This window comes from Mixophyes fleayi, chromosome 2, assembly GCF_038048845.1.
Source record: "Mixophyes fleayi isolate aMixFle1 chromosome 2, aMixFle1.hap1, whole genome shotgun sequence".
NCBI classification, from domain to species: domain Eukaryota; kingdom Metazoa; phylum Chordata; class Amphibia; order Anura; family Limnodynastidae; genus Mixophyes; species Mixophyes fleayi.
This window is the reverse complement of record NC_134403.1, coordinates 133,336,800-133,358,738: the sequence shown is the minus strand read 5'-3', so window position 1 is coordinate 133,358,738 and position 21,939 is coordinate 133,336,800. Positions and strand designations below refer to the sequence as shown.

Sequence of the window (21,939 nt, the reverse complement as noted above, 5' to 3'; positions counted from 1 at the left end):
ATACAAATCCTTTGACAAACCTGAAGGTTTATCTCCATTGCAGTTGAGAATGTTGGGATTTGCTTGATGAACCAAAAGAATTTTCACAAGATTTGTCTGTAAAAAGACCATATTAAAAATGTGTGGCTCTTGCTACTTGATAAGCGATACAATCACAAGGTATAGTGTCAGTCTAAGAGAAACAACATATATTATCATTGAATTGTATTTGTGCTATTTATTAGCAACAAAGTATAGTCACAACAACAAAATATTTTGTGTAACTACAAGTCCCAGGACTTTCTGCCAGCCTTTGGCTGTCAGTATATACTGGAGCCTGCAGTTCCACAATCAATAAAGAATAGCAGGTTGGCTAACTCTGTATTTCGGTGACATACCCAATTACAGTATAATTTCAAGGAAAACATTACAGCTGGCTTGGCACATTGCTATTGTACTGAAAAACATACCCAATTAATACATCTTAACTTATACTTTGTATTATATACTGTTGATTTCAAACATACAATGCACAGTGGCTGATGGTTAAGAGGATTGGTACTGTAGAGTTGCTTTCATTTTTTAAGAGAAAAAAAAAAAACAGGGACAATACTTTAAAATCTGGACAAAACCTGGAAAATCAGGGACCTATGGTATCTATGAAGCAAATGTTTATCGCTGACACATACAGATGTGAATTTGCAAAGAATGATTACTATCTGTCTTTTGGCTAATGAACATATTTTACACCATGTACATTCCAAATTGATGTGTAAATCACCTGAGCATTAGGATATTATTATTAAATTGAATTATATTTTTATACATCATATTATGCAGTGCTATACAGAGCTCCTAAAACCAGGATGGAGACGTTTACCTATGAGTACACATGGTTGACAATTAGGACCATATGCGCAAATAGGAAAGCACTGTGTGCACTGCACTCTCTTAAGTTTCAGTAATGCAGCAACTTCATGTGGAGAACTGTCATATTACCTGTCCATATTTTGCAGCCAAATGAAGTGGAGTCCAGTACTGGTTATCTACAGCATCTGGGTCAGCGTTGTTCTCTAATAGCTGGCAAGCAACGTCCTTAAAGCCACAGGCACAGGCTATGTGAAGCTGCGGGTAATGCAAATTATATTCATAAGAAACCTGCTCTAACATGTATAAAACTTAGAACCACTTATTATCTTATAAGTTAAAGATTGCTGTATCATAGAACTGTTAATAAATGTGTCCAAAACAACCATAAGAAACATAATGCAATATTAACAGGTGGGAGGAGCAGAGTGATACAATTCTATAAGAAACTATGAAGCATAGATCACATTACAGCAAAATGTGAAACACAATTTGCAACATGCTACATACAAAACAACACACAAAAGATTATTTTGTTATATTTAGTCTAGCCTAGATCAAGTCAAGGCCTTTATCACTTCATCTGTGATGCAATACAAACAAAAACACAAAAAAAAACTAATGAAGAACAAGTATATCAACAAATGCAAACATTTTTATTATTATTATTATTATTAATTTTTATTTATAGGGCGCCACTAGGTGTCCGCGGCGCCGTACAGGGACAAACGAGATTACAATATGAGGTGAGACAGCCTAGAACAGTAAACAATAATCACAGTAACCCAGTGAGCTCAAGGCACAGCTAAAGGGGAGGGGAGAGGGGAAGGTCAGCCAGCAACGGCACCTAGGAGGGAGGGCACAGATGAGAGGGAGACCCCCAGGGGGAAGAGAAGGGAGCGAGAGGGGACGGGGGAAGAGGGTCCTCGAGGAGGAAGGCAGGGTAGCTGGCGAGCAGAGTTAACAGTGGTGAAGACAGGAGGAGAGAAAGCCCTGCTCAAAGGAGCGTACAATCAAACATATATCTTAAATTGTACCATGAGGTTCACATAATACTAAAATACAACCAAACATATCTTAGGGCATACGAAAGTTCCACAGATGGAATAGAATGTAATTTTTCTGTGGGCAACCTCTATGGGTATTTGGCCAATTTTTAAGTGGATGAAGAATACAGTTGAGATGGGAATACATTTTCTGGTTCAAAATAATCATTCTTGCATAGCCTATTTAGTGTTCTGTTCTTTATTATGAGTTAAATCATGTAACCTGCTTAGAATGCATGTTTTCTAAAATCAACAAGAATTCAGATTAATAATATTCAAAACATTAGCCCAGAATCTAATAGTTAGTTTAGAAAATAGGATGCCTGAAGTCATTACTATCCATATGGTATTTCACATAGTTACTAGTGATTCCCCATTCTTAATAATGTTAACCAAACATTTAGAAGTGCAGTATATTCAATGTAATGTGAAAAGCTGAATACATTTACAGGTACAGTTAATAAACAATATCACTCTATTGTTCATCGGAGAAAGGACCAATGTCAGCTTCCTATTCCCCTCTAGGGGGCAATAAATAGCAAAGTATCATACGTTCTGAGGTTACAAAGATTTTCCAAGAGGGACTCCTGAATTGTGTATAATAAATCGGTTATGGGGATTGGACATGCATTGCAGTTGGTGCTTCGGGACCCAAGACAAAGATGACAAACTGTACATACCGATCGTTGCCATATCTTCACAGTTGCCACTGATACATAATAGTCATATTATTTTAAAACACAGCTTACTATACACAGCCACGAACAATGCAAATAACATCGTAATAAAAACTTGAAAATCATTATGTTGAATTTTTTAGTCACAGGTGACAAGATCCCCCAATATGCCACCTTAAAACAAAAACACAGATATAGTGCATCAATATGCCGAAAAAATTAGAAATTCTAAAATATATTGACATATTTTATTAGCAAAGGAAACTAACAAATGTGTACGCAATTAGTTGCATTTTCCCTCAAAACTTCACATGATTTGCATTGTGTCAATGGGGATCTTATGACAGTTCACGGGACACCAGACATAAACGAAAGTCACCCTATGTTATCAAACACCAGAGAAGAGGAAACAAATGCCGCAGCAGACAGGCACTGAGCACAATAATAAGGAAACATGCTATTATAGGTCATTGCAGATGGGCGCAGGTGGAGAAAATATTATAAATAAACCTAGGTTCATTATCAGATAAGCGACTGCAAGGTCATCAGTGACATTGAACAAGCTACAGGAGTCAGTGGTTGTAATGGAAAATATTGTACATGGGTCAACACTCTCCAATGCATTCCATAAAAAAGGGTCTTTATGAGACGGTCACAAGGGAGAAGCCGTATCTCACAGATGAAAACACCATCTTGAAGATGCTGGCAGTGGTCTGACTTGACTTAAGTGGGATTTTTTTGCCCAAATACTAAGAGGTTTGCATGCAGCCAGGCAGCACCATCCCCACAGGTGAATTATAGTAGTGATAGCATCAAGTTATGGGAATATGATTTAGCAGCCAAGACTGGCAATCTTGTCATGATTGATCAGAAGATTAATGGTGCCTACAAATCATGAACAAAAAATTGCTGTGTCCTGTCAAAGAACTTAAACCAGGGAAGGAGTATGTATTTTAAAAGGACCATGATTCAAAGCATGTTGCAAGAGCAATAGTGGAATGGCTTAAAATGAAGACATAATTCCAATGGAAATCTGCAAAATAGTTGGACAGGATCTATTATGTTTTTCTATACAGATCTGTTTGAAAAATAAAGCATTTTATACTAACAAACAATTCAGGAGATATCCATGTATTTCAATTGTGCAGTATATATTATATCTTAACCATAGAATCCATTTTCAGTAAGCTACAGTAGGTCAGTACCATGAACAGGGGCAGTTTACACCAGCTATAAACTAATTTAATTGGTTTATTACTCTCCAGTAAAGTACAAAGCATAAAATACACCATTGCACTCCGGACCTTGAGAGGACTAACATAAAAGTGGAGCTGATAGCAGTTCAATAGGTAACAGCACAGACTTGGACCAGTTTATAACTAATTCCAATGTGTTTGATAATTGTTAGCATTGGACAGAATGGAAAAAGTAATGTCATGATCTGCCTCCAGCTACACTGCAGCATCTTCTCCATAGATGCTGCTTTGCCTTCTGCAAAACCTGCCTGCAAGGGGTTAATTCCTCAGAGTTGAATGTGAATCCCAATCACCTGTGGCTAGCCTTTAAGAGACTGTCTTTCACTGCAATCTGAGCCAGTTCAATTGCCATTGTTGCTGCTGGTTTCCTTGTGCATTCTTGTGACCTGATCCTGGCCTGCTTCCTGCAATTGACTCCTGCTAGTTCCTCCGTTTTGCATCTCCTCCTATGACCCAGATCCCAGCTTTATTTTGACCTTGCTCCTGCTTATTTCCTGACTTCTGACCCCTGGCCTGTCTGACCCTCTGTTTGCCTAACACTCCTGCATAATCAATTGCCTTGTGCCTTCTGGCTAACCCTGAATCCTGTCACCCGTGGTTTATCTAGAGTCTCCTAAATCTCTAGCCTCAGAGCCAGACCTGGTAAACCTGCTATAATGTGCTGCAGTTCTCCCACTGTGTCTAGGAGCCTGCATTTATCCTTATACCTACCATCCCCTGCTGTCTTAAACCTGCTGCCCCAATGAACTGAGTTGCCATTAACCATTCATTGCATCTGTTGGTTCCTGTGTAATCTCTGCTATGCTTGCTATTTACTTGCTGTTAACCATTGACTGCACCTATTGCTCCCTGTGTAACCATGTTATCAATAAAGACATTTAATTACCATAACTCTCCACAGTATTCAGGTTAGGGATCCTGACATGTAACATCAGAGAATAAAGTGAGCCAGAGCTTGGGGGAATAACTATTAGGGTTGCAGCAAGTCTGTTAATGGGTGAATCGGGTGCGACTTGTAAATAGCTGTGAGAGATTGGGTTAAGGAAATATTGTCAGTTCATCCAGACATTTTATAACTTATTAATTTGAAATCCATGTGTGAAAATATGAAAAGTATCAGAGTGTTGAAACTGAAGTAAGGGTACAGTTTAGGTTGTGGGGTTTTGTTACTTTAAGGGACCAATAGGGTTAAGTTCAGACTGGAGGTGGCAGATTTTTTATTTTTAGCCAAGAGCTAAATTGCTGAAGGAAAAGGACCCATTGAGGGGCAGATTGTCCTATGAAGGGTTAGGGCATGCACCAGTGGGCCAATGGGATGGCGCTGAACCCCAGGAACTGCAAACTGAAGCAGTATTTTCCAGGGTTGTAGTGTACCAGCTGAATACGTGTGCTACAGATAGGAGTCACCCTAAAATTTCCACTATTCACATTTCACTATGTTAATTAAAAGAAGTGAGTCTCCTCTAGAGTAAGTGGAAAACGTAAACTGAAACAACAATCAACCCCTTGACCCATAGCTCCAAGCTTTGTTGGATTCAGTAAAACTCAGGTACACTGGTTTTTGAATTTCAATAGTACAAAAGTAACAGCACATACAAATCTTGCAGCTATGTATCTTATTCTTCTGTCTTTTCCACAGGAGAGTAAAGGTCAATAATGAAAGCGCAAAATGCACTCCTCCCGCAACACATTTCTGGTAATGTAGATGCACCTTTGCACGTACATAAATACATAACCACATTTCATTTTTTGGAACTGCCGTTGCAAAAATCTGTTTGCATCTAATGTTGCAGGACAATTACATGGTAAAAAAATCAAAAAAAAATCACGTCCAGCCTACTATCATGTTAGGACCAACCCATTTTTTCATTTATATTTTAGATTTTCCTCCTAAATTACTGTTTGGTCTATCCATATTGGTACCTTAAATTGATCATGAGAGTGAGGGGACATTGGGACGGTCTTTACTATGTGCCACTTTTGTGTGCTTCAATATTTCTACTACATGGGTATACTGTATCTGCACAAACCTGTGTAACATGCACCTTAATGGTATAAAAAAAGGCATCGGATTGGAGGTTTATGACAACTCCTGATCATTAAAACCTCCTGGGCCGAAATGCTACCATACACCATTTCAATTTCTGTAAAATAGCAAAGTAAAAGTAAATACACTATTTGATATTAATATACACGAAAGTCTTTGGGTTAGATTTACTAAATGCGGGTTTGAAAGAGTGGAGATATTGCCTATAGCAACCAATCAGATACTAGGGCCTGCAAATTAGTATTCTGCTTTGCACATAAGTTAAATACTGACTGTTTTTTCATGTAGCACACAAATATCAACTTTAAATTTCAGTGTACAAATAAGCTATCAAGTAAAAGCTATCAAGTATTTGTGTGCTACATGAAAAAAAACTGACAGTATTTAATTTATGTGCAAAACAGAATACTAATTTGCACCCCTTGCATTGTAACATGGTTTTGTCCAGGAGACTGAAATAAGAAGTTTCTCAAGTTAAGATTCTTAATGAATCAGGCCCCATGTTATCATTTATTTAGTACATTCTACAAAATGACAGCTAGAATCTGATTGGTTTCTATAGGTAACATCTCCCCTTTTTCAAACCCGCAGTTTAGTAACTCTAGCCCTTTGTTTTACTGAGCTGAATAATACACATGAAATAACTGAAGTGTGTATACTAAATAATATGTCCGCCATAGTTTTCTATGTAAGGAGGGCAGATATTCTCTCACTAAGGTTATGATTTAGAGGTGGGTACACATGAATTTTCTGTGTACATTTCTGCACAGCACATGCATTCCAGAATGTATCCTTATCTAGATTTGTGTGTATTTTAGGTTTGTGGCCCCTTAAGCCGCAGTTGAGTGCACTAAGGCCATGCTCACATAAGTGTGGCACATCCTATGAGACTGTAACCTAACTAGACGTGGACGTATCCCCAGATATGCTTCATAGGAGGTGTATAGTTTACGGGTATTAAAGGCCTGATGTAAAGATATGCAATGATGACAACTCCTGCAGCACTATCTACGCACTTTTGATTGGCTGTTTGCTTACTGACCCCTAAAACTGGCGATACTTCATTCATGAGCGTCATATCAAATTGCAGCTGTCTTTTCAGATTACTTCTTTATAATTTCCATTGGTCCTATTGAAGGAAAGCAGATTGCCATTGGAGTTTTAAAACGATAAAAAATGGATGTGGAGGTGTTTGTATTTTATATAGCTCTAACCTCAAAATATGGGAATATCCCAGTTTATAAATATGAAAGAAATGCCCGTTTTGACTCTTTTGTGGCATGAGCAGATTGAGTGGCAAATATCATGGTTTGTTATTTTGTTAACCATTGGAGTGATTGCTGAAGAAACAGGCCACTACCTTAAATTTAGGTGATGACATAAATGGGTTAAAGAGGGTTGTCTGGGATGTCTTTATTTAGAATAAAAAAACATTTGCTCAGTGTGTGTACTTTTTTTTTATAGTTTCCCAAGGTGCACTACAGGTACCAGCAGGCCGTGAATGCCAGCAGTATTACAAGTGTCAGCATGCCCTGGCTATACAGGCATCAGCGTACCAAAACACCTTACGGCATAATGGGACCTGTAATGCACAATGGAAAAATACTTATTTTACTTTAACTTTTATTCTTAACCCACATCCAACATAGCCTTAGTGCTTTCAACACAGGGCTGTTTATTTCTAGTATGGGGGAGGCATTATTTTTTGTGTGGCCTGTGCTGCCTGGGCTAGGGTTGGTTGGCACTATGGCAAGGTGACCCTATATGCTGTGGGTTTTCCTGCTACAGTTCAATAAGCTCTGGTTGGCATAGCCTTGTGCTGGTATTAACAATTTCGAGGGGGACTCCACACTCCCCACCTCACAGATTTTGACGATACCAAGCGTAAGCTTTTGGTGTCAATTGCATCCAACTCTACATAAGGCTGTCAGAGCACAAATGGGTCAAACTCTAAATGAGACCCTAAACATACAGACATTTAATAGGCCGAAAGGTGAAAGGACGAAGAGCGTTATCATATTACACTATACCGGCGGTTCCCAAACTGAGCGCCGCGGCTCCCAGGGGTGCCGCGCCACTGTCGCTGGGGTGCCGCGGGCCAGCCCTAGAAAAAAGAAAGAACACAGAAACTTACCAATCCGCGTGGCGCGGGGACCCAGCAGCCTCCTCTCTCCCGCAGCTGTCACTGAATGATGTCAGTAACAGCTGTGGGAGAGAGGAGGCTGCTGGGTCCCGGCGCCGTGCGGATTGGTAAGTTTCTGTGTTCTTTCTTTTTTCTATGGCTGGCGCCTGGTGCAGGGCAGAGTGAGAGGGATCGTGGCAGAGGAGGAGGACATAGAGCAGAAGAGGGGGACAGAGGGCAGAGGAGGGGGACAGAGGGCAGAGGAGGGGGACAGAGAGCAGAGGAGGGGGACAGCGTGACAGAGAGCAGAGGAGGGGGACAGAGGGCAGAGGAGGGGGACAGAGAGCAATGGAGGAGGACAGGGAGACAGAGGGCAGAGGAGGGGGACAGGGGGACAGAGGGCAGAGGAGGGGGACAGGGGGACAGGGGGACAGAGGGAAGAGGAGGGGGACAGGGGGACAGAGGGCAGAGGAGGGGGACAGAGGGCAGAGGAGGGGGACAGAGGGCAGAGGAGCGGGACAGAGAGCAGAGGAGGGGGACAGAGAGCAATGGAGGAGGACAGGGAGACAGAGGGCAGAGGAGGGGGACAGGGGGACAGAGGGCAGAGGAGGGGGACAGAGGGAAGAGGAGGGGGACAGAGCAAATTTTTTCAAGGCACCCCTCCAAAATAATTACTAAGCAGTCCTGTTTTAGAAGTAGTTAGGTCAAAAAATTGTAATAAGTATTTAGGTCACGACAGAAATACTTATTTAGTTGTATGCAAAAATGCCCCTCTGCATCCAGGCACACTGCCCTCTCTCACGCTGTCCCCCTCCTCTCCACTCTCTCATGCTGTCCCCCTCCTCTGCCCTCTCTCTCGCTGTGCCCCTCCTCTGCCCTCTCTCATGCTGTCCCCCTCCTCTGCCCTCTCTCACACTGTCGTCCCTGGCAGTGCATGTCGGGCGTGACGTCATCACGCCCGCCCGACATCCATTGCGGAGCGCGATGGAGGAGGAGACCAGGGAGGGAGCCGGATCGCCAGCTGACAGCACGGTAAGTATTTTCTTCTTTTTTTGCAGGGTTTTTTTTTTCCCCTGCCTCCGGAGGGCCCCCCTGGGCTGCAGGGCCCATATATATAATCATTTTTTATTTTTTTTTGTAAATATAGGGGCCCCGGTGCACTGCTGTGCCCGGGGGACCCAAGAGGTTCTTAAGAGGGCCCTGGGACAGAGGGCAGAGGAGGGACGACAGCGTGAGAGAGGGCAGAGGAGGGGGACAGCATGAGAGAGGGCAGAGGAGGGGGACAGCGTGAGAGAGGGCAGAGGAGGGGGACAGCGTGAGAGAGGGCAGAGGAGGGGGACAGCGTGAGAGAGTGGAGAGGAGGGGGACAGCGTGAGAGAGGGCAGTGTGCCTGGATGCAGAGGGGCATTTTTGCATACAACTAAATAAGTATTTCTGTCGTGACCTAAATACTTATTACAATTTTTTGACCTAACTACTTCTAACACAGGACTGCTTAGTAATTATTTTGGAGGGGTGCCTTGAAAAAATTTGGAGACTCTAAGGCTGCCGCGAACTGCAAAAGTTTGGGAACCACTGCACTATACATTGGGTTAATGCCAGGGGTTTCTTCCGTCTTTGCCAATAAAGGCTGCCTATTTAACAAGTAACACAGGATGGCAAAAGAACAAAAGAATTTAAAAATTATATAAAATTAAATAATTATTATACATGTAATAAAAACACTGTACATAATATATAATTCATATATTATATAATATTTTCTATGTGTGTGTTTTCTTCATTTTTAATCTTCAAGCCAGCGCATGCATTCGTACAACTATGGGTACAGGACCAGCGAAGCAATAAGTTAAATGGTACTATTCCAGCAAATATTAGTGATATTTTTTGAAAAATGGAGGCAATAAGTGATTTTTTGTATTGTAGAAATAAGCAGTGATAAAAGAATATATATTGTCATGATGGAGGAATTAATAATAGATAGGTCCCTTAGAACTTTGACCAACAAGAACATTGGGGGGGTTCATGTTGAGCTGGAAGCAAATTGTGTTTTCCGCATAGATCATGCTTTTTTACTTCTAAATATGCACTTAAAATTCTAGTTTTGGAATTAGTGCTTTGAACGCTTGCACAGGAGTAAAACGCATATTATACGTCAATAACGCAATTTGCATCTAACTCAACATGAACACCCTGGATGAACAAACTCTAAAGCATGCTCACATGAAGAGATTTTGGTGTCAAATAGCAACTGTAGATGTGTGCAAAAAAAAGAATCATTCACCTCTATTTTTGAGAAAAAAGCAGACATTACTCCTGTGATGTCTATACTCTAAGTCATTTGCCTTATTTTACCAGATATTGGTAACCTGTTAATTGCACCAATGCAGATCACAGGACACAGAGATACAGATTAATGCAGTGAGGGAAAAGACTGAGGAAAAAAAAGTGGTATTTTGATGGCCATTTTAACACAACAGCTCCAACACATGTCTGCTAAGTCAGTCTGCTTAACCCATAGCTGGGGATCTTCTAGGGGTGACTTGACCATACCCCTGTTTTAACATCTTCTGTTATTCACTGGACATTTACTATATAGGATATGTCTGTTATACGTTTTATTAACAGACTGATCCAACATTCTGAATGTGCAGCAAGATTTATTTGTGTGTTTCAATATTCATGAATGAAGGATATGGAGAATCTAATTTGACGAAGATGATATTATAGTGAAAAGCCGAAGATACAATATAACAGATAGTAAATGTGAGAGGCATGCTTTTTATCACATTGTTTTAAATAGAACTTGTTGATATTTTATCCAGAGTCTGCTTACACAGTAAGAACAGATGCGTATCCGACATATGGCAGTTAGTTGAAATACCAATAACAGCTGTCCCTGGTCCTGGACAGAACAGCAACGCTGTAGGTAGAAACACACTTGCAAATAGGAAAGTAATGGTATAATCATGCATAGTACCATACAGCTTGGTTAAATCATTGTACACAGGCCATCCTTACTTATTTCTTCACAGTTTAATAATGAGCAGGAGTTGAATTATTTCACACATTTGCTACTTAATATGTAGCAATGTCTCTAAAAATCAGCCAGATTAATATTTAGCTTCAGAATCAAACCTTCAACAGTACAGAAATACTTACAAGAGTTACACCATCATCATTCTTCTCATTAACACTTCCTTTGGCAGCTAGCAGCTGCTTCACGTCAGATAACATCACCGCGGCTCTCTGGGTCCTTATCTGTCGCAGAGAGGTCAGATCAAGACCTACAGAGAGGAACATGTATGTGTGACTTTCAAAGAAAGGGTGGAAATAATCCGGTTAAAATTGCTAATTAAATCTATACAGTAGATTTATAAATACTGTGACAAACTCACTGGATTAGTGTTTGATGGCAGGTATATTTCACCTAGGTTTCTATCCTACTCGTATTAAAACCCCCAGAAAATGTTATTGCCTGTGAGCTGCTGAAGGTATATAGGCTTGTTGAAAAGCTGGAAAAGGGTCCTGGGGTTTATGAATGGAGAGAGAGGATGGGCTCCATCCATTAGGCCCATGAAACGGGCCTTTCAAGTTACTAGAGATCCCGCTGGTCATCAGGAGTTGCACCTGAGTGGTGCTAGTAAAAGGCTGCAGCCTAGCTCAGTAAGTCTCTCACTGCCTGGGGACAGGGGCTGCAGAGTCTCTGTGAGAAAGCCTGATATCTGTCTGTAAGTTACTGTGCTGAAACTTCTTTTTGTTTTGCCTCAGCTTGTTAGTCAGAAGTGACCAGTGTTTAGTTAGATGGCAAGGTGTTTATTTTGGGGTTTTATTACTGAATAAAACTAGCTGATGCCAGGTGCAGGAAACCTTTGAACTTAAGTGAAATCTCTTGGCTGCTATAAACACCATCCACCCCAAAAGATGGTAACTGGTTCCCCTACCTGGTCACAACATTTTTAATGTACTCCTTGAATGCCCAAAGAATAGGATCTGCAAGTATTTTGGTAACATACACAGAGGACATAATTGCACAGATCCAGTCATCAAAGTACTGGTCTGATTATTATTGCAGAGAGATAGAAGCGCTGGTTCGAGAAAACAGCGTGTGGTGGGATTGTAGAGTCAATGCAGCCAGACAACGCCTGCACACACAGACCAGCCTTTTTGTTTACTCGTTGCTATTGTCATCATTGGCATGGGCACGCCTCAGCTTTTATCAACCTGGAACATTGATCATCAACTTGCCTGTTCATCAGTGTCTAGCATTTACATTGCTTCTGATGTGATCCTGAAAACCAGATCTTTGGATTGATTCTGACTTAATCTAGGTACATACTACAGAAAATTCTCCCAATACATCTTTTATAGATTCTAACAATGACTGAAAGTCCCAATCAGCATGCCGATTCATGCGTAACACTTACACAATTTTACACAATTTACCTTGAGATCTATGCTCTTCATCTCTCATAACCATCTGCTGAAAAGATAGTGACTCTGTAATCTGCCTACACTGCCGGTCGTGAGCGTATACACACTTCAGAATTTGCCCGACATCATTCCATTATTTATAAAGATTTTAAGTCCGGCTATAAAATCAAATGTGCTTTGGTACGATAAAACATGATCATGGAGGCGTACACACTAATGCAATATCAGACTCAACAGTCGTTTATCGTGTGATTGGCACGGTAATTGGGTGAAAAACCTGTAGTGTGTATCTAGCTTTAGAGTGTCTGTTTTCCCCATTGGTAACTTTCCCAGCATCTATGTCTTTAATCATGTGTGCGCTGACCAAAGCTACCTTGCCTGCAGTAACCATTATGACAGGGACTAGTGTTCTAAATAAAGTTGTTAATATTATCCTGATTACTTGGCATACCAGACCTTTGGCTTCTGACTTGACCACATCTACTGCTAACCCCAGGATATTAACCATAGGCACTTCTTTCTGCCTTATCCAGTATATGCCATTGAGGGAAGTGGTCTAGATTTGTGGTGCCAATTTTTATCATTATCTACAACATGGACTGTTACAATTAATTTTATCTTGATTCCAGTCACTGTCTACATGATATCTCTTTGCTTGTGCATTACAGTGACATTTAACCCTCACACAGCACCAGCCACTGCGGTCCATGTCCTGTCTTGCGCGCGTTCTCTTTCCGCACCAATGTGACATCAGAGAAAAACTCTGGATACGATTGCAGTCACAAAACAGAAATAACACTTTAACACCAATGGGCCTTAATAGTGATTTTGAGATGAAGTGGTTCCTTTGATAATAACAGTCTGTAACAAGATAGTATTTTTAAACATTTGATCTGTAACAGGGTGGTTTAATAATCACATATAGGGTTTGTTTCAGAGCGTTTGACATTTCCACTGATACATTTCATTATGGTAGCACTAATAGATTTGGTTGTTAACGAAACAAATTTTTAGGATTCATATGAGAGATCCTTACACATAGATTTGGCATCATTGATTAAAAATCAATTGTATTCACAAGGCTTATATGAGTAAAATCTAAAAAGGTAATACGATTGTCTTTATACATGAATAATATTATGTAATTTATTATGATATTTGCATCTTTGTAATGTTTATGTCCCTAAAGTTGGGATGTTCAATCTAATCATAGTTAGCGGAGTATATATTTAAAATAATCCTAGAAGAGAAGCAATTTTCAAGTTTAGTTATTCATTTGTGATTATTACCAGGTATAAAAGTTGCTTATACCATATTTGATAATATTACCATATACATCATAACATAACTTTTTTGCATTTAGTGATCACGTTTTTGAAGGTTGATGCATCATTTATATTAATATGATAGGGTATTTTGTATGTTTTAAATTGGAATGTATTTTATTATTGTTTGGAAAACCTAAGATAGTGCCTATATTTTTTTATAGGCACTATCGGCATGCTGATATTAGGCGCACTGTTGTAATTCTAATAGGAAATTTCTGCATGCTAATATTAGGTGCATTTACTATGTTTTAATTAATTTGTTATTCTATTTGAGTCTGAGAAGGGAAATGCGATACAGATCCCAGGATGAACAGATCTTTTTTACACAATCTAAACGGACATGATAAGACCTCAGGTGTGATTAAAAAAAACAGGAGTTCGAAATGATCAGAGCATTCACTCCTCTGAGTAAACTGACTGGGAATGGATTATATATGAATCAATTGACATCTTCCACCAACCTTGACAAAGATTTTAAGATCGAAACGCGTTGGTCACGGGGAGCAGACGCACGGAGCAGTGTTTTCCTTACCTTGAAGTCTGTGGAGTTTCTGCCGGTTTCCTAGCATTGCTATCTGGATGGAACTTTGTCTCTAAGTGATTTATTTTCATTCATCTGTGGTGAGGATTCATCTGCATCAGTGTCGGAAGGATTTAAAGTGCATTTCTGTTTTATGACTGCAACCGTATCCAGAGTTTTTTCTGTTAGGTCACATTGGTGGGGAAGTCATTCAGAGCATGACAGGAGGAGAAGAAAATATTTTGCACATTCATGTTTGAGACAAGTTGGAACTGATTTTTTCACAATGGAATTGTGAGAGACTTGAGACGTATCACATTATTATTTTTGTACTTTATATGTTCCATGTTATTTTTTTATATTTTTTATGATATTTTGCATGTTTTTTTATTCACTTTATATCTCATTAGCACCATTTCAACCCAATTGCTGTAATTTGTTGAGAAATGTTTGACCAGCAGATGCAGGTCCTCTTACATTAGTTTAATTTTCCATTTATGTTCTGCAAGTAACTGCTTATAATTACAGTGGAATGACCCATTTTTATGTAGGACATATCACCTGCTGGTAGTATCACATGTCTAAAGAACACAATGTTGAATAATTAAAAAAGGTCAAACAAAAAATGAGGATATATGACACAGTAGAAATATGATCAAGAAATGGCATTTAGAACTGGTGTTTACAAGAAATCGTCTCACTTTACCTTATATGAGAGTAACTGAACCTGGTTTTACTTATATTTCAGTATTATTCAGTGTATAAATGTGAACTCAGCACACAAGTAAAATTGGGAGTCTTGATAGATACATACATACATACATACATACTTTGGTTAAAGCATATACCAATATCACATCATTTTTATTTCTATTCATATATAGATATCTACAATGCAATAATGTCATTCTTTTTTATTCACTTTATATCTCATTAGCACCATTTCAACCCAACTGTTGCAATTTGCTGGGGTTCATCTATGTATTAATCAAATGAATACATAGATGAACCCCAGAGAAAAGTGGTTAATGGGAGAGACTAGTTTTCAGAAGAGAATAGCTTTTAGATGTGAACAGGAGCTAAATATAAAAAATCTCAACATATCAGCTAATTATATAAGGAATGTCAAAAGAGTTTAATGCTGTGAAAAGGTGTTTATATCTATTTCATGCTATGTGACAGAGAGGGTATGCATTAGAGATGGGGGAATGGATAATAGTAAAAAGACAAACAATTATACTTATAACAGTAATGCAGAGCTGGCATGTCTGGTTTTATACAAACTGAGCAAAACAAAAATAATACAATGTAAATTCAGACCATGTGAATACCCCTGTGGCCATTTAATTAAGATAAAAAACCTGGACCTACAGGTAATCTTAACACCCCCTAAAGCGCGTTGTGTAAACTACGATTGGAGAGGTGTGAAGGGGGCACCAAAATCTCTTGAGAACATTTGAGCTATAGCTAACCATTTGATTTTGGAACAATATAAGATAAACTAAATAAGTATATACAGAACTCATAGTATAACTTCTGATGTTAAGTCCTTATGATGTGGAAGTCAGGCTACTTCCATAACCCTTTTGGATGCTAAGAGTAAGGGGATGAGAAATCATTGGAATCACCTGCAGGTGTAAATTGCTCTTACTAAGATTGTTGTTGTGAGTGAATAACTCGAGTAAGTGCATTTCCTTTGTACTTGTAAGTTATTTTAATAGACTTTTATGCTATCAAATTAATTTCTCCTGCCTCTTTATCTAGATTGATAATGTATTGCCCCCTGTCATATTAATTTGGTTACTTCAAGGTAAGGTATAACATGTTTAAATGTTTCATGAAGTGTATCATTGCTTTCATTGGTATTTATCACATTCTGAGCAGATGGTTTGTAACACTAAAACTTTATGTCCAAGACAAATTGGGGACCAGGTGAGAAACATGGGGAGCCCAATAAAGTGAAACCATCATTCTTCTTTCTTTGTTCTCTCTAAAAAAAACAAAATACTTTTTTTTATAACAGGGAAAGAGCCTAAAACACCTGGGGGTAAATGTATCAAGCTGAGAGTTTTCCGGCGGGTTTGAAAAGTGGAGATGTTGCCTATAGCAACCAATCAGATTCTAGCTGTCATTTTCTAGAATGTACTAAATAAATGATAGCTAGAATCTGATTGGTTTTTCAAACCCGCCGGAAAACTGTCAGCTTGATACATTTACCCCCTGATGTGCTTCCACTTTGGCCTACATTAACGGATTAGTAAAATCTGTCAGAATTATTAGCTAGTCTGCGGCTACTATAATCCAACCTGATAAAGGTCTCCCACGGATACCATATCCCAGCCAGAGAAGCCACATGGCCTCCTCTATTGAGGGAGAAAGCACACCACACCTCCTCATTCACAGAGAATTTAGCTTACAATGTGCTTGGCCAGAAATCAAACAGCAACAAACAATGCAATTCCAATACCAGCAGAGATTATTTGCACCATTTTTAAAATGTGGATTCAGTACAACAAGCTCCTATAAGATAGCTGGGAGCCATCCAAAATCTTAGAGACATCGATCATCTTTCAGTTTCACACCCAAAATCCAGTCCAGCATACTGCCTGACCCTGGCTCTTTTCATAGCCTAAACACCATTCACGAATTCCTCCATATTTAAACTTATTTATTGACAGTATCATTTTTTACAAAATTTCAATTCTAATTCCCCTCCTTCTTGTCTCAAACATAAAAAGGCCTCTTAGCAACTGTCACATTTGATGAATTGTCATTGTGAATTGAGGCATTTTCTACAGGCTCTAGGACCTTGACCGCTTGAGTAGTCATGGTTCAGGATTGTAGAAGCTGTAGTATCAGGAATACATGTAAATGGCCTCTAACAGTCCTCCGAGGAATGTTACCGCAGCCTCTGTTTTACAATATAAATGTGTCTTTGACACAGTGAACAGAATTTCTGGGATTTCATACAAACTAGTTACAAATATAGAGACTAAGAAAGTGTTCTATTCAAGAGAAAAGCGCAGCACAATAAAACAGTATGAATTACCAAACAATGTCTATTATTACTGTTATTTTGGATAAACAATGGCTCCCTTTGCTGATATGAAACAATGTAAATTAAAAGGTCAAAGTCATCTCTGCACAACCAATAAATATCATGACCATTTAATTAGCAATTTCACTAATTCGTTAGCAAGCTATAATCATTATCTTAAAGGGCAATGTGCTTACATGCATATAATGATCCAAAAATGCACACATCACAGAAAAGATTAATAAGTTGAAATTACTATTTTAATTAAGCAATTAATGAACCATGATTCATTATAATTAGGACCTGCGTCTGAATGGCTATTTTTCTAGCCTTTTTAAAAGGCTGTAGAAATACTTGTAGAATTTTTTTTTTGCTTTAGTATAATGCATTTAATTACGTATTATGTGTATACCAGACAAAATATATGAATTGCTGATTTGTCTGTTATGAGAGGTCCTTTGTAACACGTTCATGAAGACTGAAGCATTGAATCAACTCCCATTCACTCAAATGGCATATCCACAGGATTCCCTTGATTGGGACTAGCACATTTACTTAGAATATCACTTGTGTGTCAGCAAGTAATGCTATGGTTTTTATTTATGGATTTTCATGACATGTCTTCCTTGAAAACTATAAATGAATCCACTTGCCAGTTCAGTGGAGGTGGGTAGTTTTATTAACAAAGAAAAGTTTAGGTGGAGTTTTCCTTTAACCCCTCTCTGGTATTAGGTCGAAAAGTGCATCAACAGGAATATATATTACGCATCAAAAAATGTCTTCTCAATACCTACCATTTTCTTCTAAGTAAGCCATAAGTATAGAGTTGGATTCAGTTCCCTCGGTGGAATAGTCAAGAGCAATATTGCCATTTACATCTTGCAGCAGAACATTTGCCCCCGACTAGAGGAACAAAATAAAAAATATGGAAACAATCAAACTACAATAAACCAACAACCCAATCAAATACATTATTGTATGTATCCAGTATTGGAGTGGGGGAGAGACAGTTAATAAGAGAGCAGCACTGGCATGTCAGGTTAACACGGCACAATCTATTTTAACTTCACAGTTTTTATATGACAACTTATATTTAGGGCTTAGTAGTCTTTTACATTTGCAATCATTTTCATTTGCATTACAGAACTGTGAAATAAAAACTGCAAACAATGCAAATATATTGGAATTATCTAGTGGCTTCATCCTCCATCTTTAGGGGTTTACTTTATTCGGTTTATAAAAAAAATATTCTGGGGGGGGGGTGGATTAGGGCAAAGAGGAGAAGAATGCATCAAACAATGTTCCATTCATTATTAAATTCTAAATAGTATTAAATACATTGAAGTGAAATATGCATTTGTTACTTTACATCGCTTTATTTGCAATTACTAGAAATGGAATATGCAATACCTTTGAAGTTAGCGCAGCATTCTTTCACAGTCTATTTAAAGTAGCCAATGATAATACAATTACATTTTAATTCAAGACATATGAGACATATGAGACTGGGAAAAGCCGTATGTGAATAATAACACAGTGTCTGGTTAAACGATAAACTCGGCGACATAGTGAGTAAAAGAGATATATAAAAAAGCAGTTCAGTATTTGTACTGCCCCTTAGACAACAATCATAGGGTAAAATTAATATACACCAATTAATAATAACAACATGTTTTACAAGCAAGCTTTTGTTAAAGCAACCAACTTGTCTGCAGCAGTAATGGTTATCAATATTGTAACCATGTAAAAATGTAATATTGGTTGTTTGCCAGGTCTGGGATTGGATTTCTGGTTGCTATCTTTTCAAATTAAATTGATATGACAGCTGCAATCCTCAACTCACAAGTATATATTTTAGAAACAACTTTAATACAGTATATGCTTATTTTTCTATAGCGTGTTTATGAGCATTGGTGGACACAAAGGGCATGATGCAGAGTTCAACGTAACTTACACAACTCACGAACGTAAAAACACATTCTCTATGGGACTTCATATATAATACAGCAGATGTAACATTCTTTCATACCCTTACTATATTTGGCCTACGTTATAACACTTCTTCAGGTGCAAGTAGGTGCACTTGTGGATGCGTGCAACTCTGCATACATGTAGGTATGTGCATGCGCTTAGCGAATTTGCACAATTTATGCTACGCAAACAGGCATAGCTTCAATTCTACACATCACAACATAATGTGTATGTGGGCAATTGGGACCCAATGGAGCATGTGAACAGTGGGTATAGCATACCACTCAATATTAAAATTTTTGGCATTAGGAGGGGGACGTGGCCACCTTGTGATGGGGTGTGGACACATCATGATGGAGGCTTGACCACACACGCTAGGCTGCCTCGAGTCCTCTTTTCCTCCCCCATAAAACCATTGCATGCACTGTTGGGCACAGACAGAATGCACACTATTGAAAGAGAATGTTTTATTGAGAATGCACAAACTAGGAATGCACTATAAACCACAATTATTTTAAACTGTATTATCCCTCACAGTAATCTCGTCTCTTGACCAAGATACCTCAAAATTACACTTATCACAGGCCCTTTCCTTTCCCCCTCAATTCTTCTTTGGAATTCCAACCCCTGGAAGCAGCAAGTTTTTCCCCTTTACCCCATTTCCAATTTCCCCCTCCCCCACAATATTGGAGCTTGGAACACTATATTGGAATATAGGGACAGCATATGGGTACACTGAGACACTATATAGCTAATACTGGAGCAGGGGCAAACGCAGGATTTGTAGAGAGGGGATTTCATGGCACACCACCAGTGGGCGTGGCCAGTATACTTCGGGGTGTAGCTAAAATTTATGACAGTGCTTGGCTGCTCTCCAACTCTTCCTATCTCCATCATATATATGGGCAATGTTGCATGCGCTACTGTTAGGGGCACACAGCTCTCCATTTTTGAGCAGAGCCTTGTGAAGCGGGACATACCTCCCAACTGTCCCTACAATCAGGAAAAAGTCCTGATTGAGTGTGTCAGAACAGTTGACAGACTGTCTGGCTCTCTCCTACCTGTTCTTGCTGCTTTCAATACTTGTTGGGGAGAGATGGCTGTAAACAGTGCAGACAGAAACAATCTGCACACAAGCTGCAAAGTGGCTGGTCCCAGGGCAGGGTCTAGCCACCTCAAGCATAGAGTGGGAGGGGGGTTTCCAGACACTAAGAACCCCCCCCCCTCAGTTTGTCTATGTGGCATATGGAATTTGTTTTTGATGCACATATGAGGAGCATATGGAGGTTTGTGTCATATATATGAGGATTATATGGAGACTGTGTTGAGATACATACAGGAGTCTGTAAACTTTGTAATTGATACATTATATTAAGCATTTGTACTTCGAGCATATAGTTTGAGACAGTGGTCGAAGTGGAGGTGTATACGGTGGTATGCCATACCTCCACTTCTCCTACTGCCTTCATTGCAAAATTATCAAATTCCATTCACTTATATTCCCATAACATTTTTCATACTGCCTGTGGTCGAAGTGGAGGTGTATATGGTGGTATGCCATATCTCCACTTCTCCTACTGCCTTAAATTCCATTTACTAACATTTTCATACCACCACTTCTAAATTTCCATACTGCAGTTACTAAATTTCCACTCTGATCACTGCATCCCGCCACTTCTATATTTTCATACCGCCACTTCTAAATTTCCACTTCTACTACTGGTTTCGGATATATGTAAGGATATTGTTACGAGCCGCAACTCACTTCCTGGTAGTGTTCAGCGTCCCGGCCATCGTCATGACGACCGGGACGTAATTTCCTTCAGCTCCCAGCCGTTGACTAGGCAACGGTCGGGACGCTCATTGCCCCCAGTGCCGCGTCCCGGCATCTAGGGCAGCCGGGTGCGTGCGCACATCATGTGGATTATAGCCCAGCTGGGCTAGATTACCTGCAGTGCAGGAGGAATCCTGATTGGTGGACATCTGTTTATAAGGCAGGAAGGGACAAGCCCTCCCTGCCGGTTATAGTTCCTGCTTGCTGCTGACTAGCCTGCTCTGTTCCTGGTTGCTGTTACCTTTTGGATTGATTGCTTGTTGCTGACCATTTGCCTGATTCCGGACTTCGTTTGTTTGCCTGTACCCTTTTGACCTTTCTGCCTGGACTTCTACGCTGCTGATTTGCCTCTGACCCCTGACCCCGGTCTGTCTACTGGATATTCTGTTTGCTGCCGGCCTCGACCCTTGCCTGGACCTCACTCTGCTATTGCTCCTATCCTCTATCACTGGGTTCTCCCCAGTCAGTGCACAATTCACGACCCTCTGCTGCCTGCGGCCAAGTCTGTCCCCACCACTAGGGTCTCCAGCGAAAACCAGGCTTCTGGGTTTTGTGTTGCAGGCTGAGGGGGTTCCTAACATATATATGGAAGTTTGGGATTGATACATATAGGACACTGTGGTGCACATATGGCAACTAAGAGATTGGCAGTTCATACTGTGCATAACAATGAGAATTGCTGTACTTGTGTTATATAATGAGAGTTTTAATAGTAGTGGGGAATTGTAATGGAATCCGGGATACATACACACATATTATTTATATACACACACACATATATATATATATATATATATATATATATATATATATATATATAC

General features: G+C 39.5%; 1 protein-coding gene across 1 annotated transcript in view; it reads right to left on the bottom strand.

Annotated features, from left to right (window-relative positions):
* Positions 1-21,939, bottom strand: part of MYO16 (myosin XVI) — a 234,011-nt gene that overhangs the window by 190,547 nt on the left and 21,525 nt on the right. Inside the window, exons 4-7 of the mRNA XM_075200000.1 lie at positions 18,108-18,216; positions 11,157-11,281; positions 979-1,104; positions 21-96 (exon numbers count right to left, since the gene is read on the bottom strand). Coding sequence (XP_075056101.1) covers positions 21-96; positions 979-1,104; positions 11,157-11,281; positions 18,108-18,216 — 436 coding nt within the window. The remainder of the gene's footprint in view (positions 1-20; positions 97-978; positions 1,105-11,156; positions 11,282-18,107; positions 18,217-21,939) is intronic.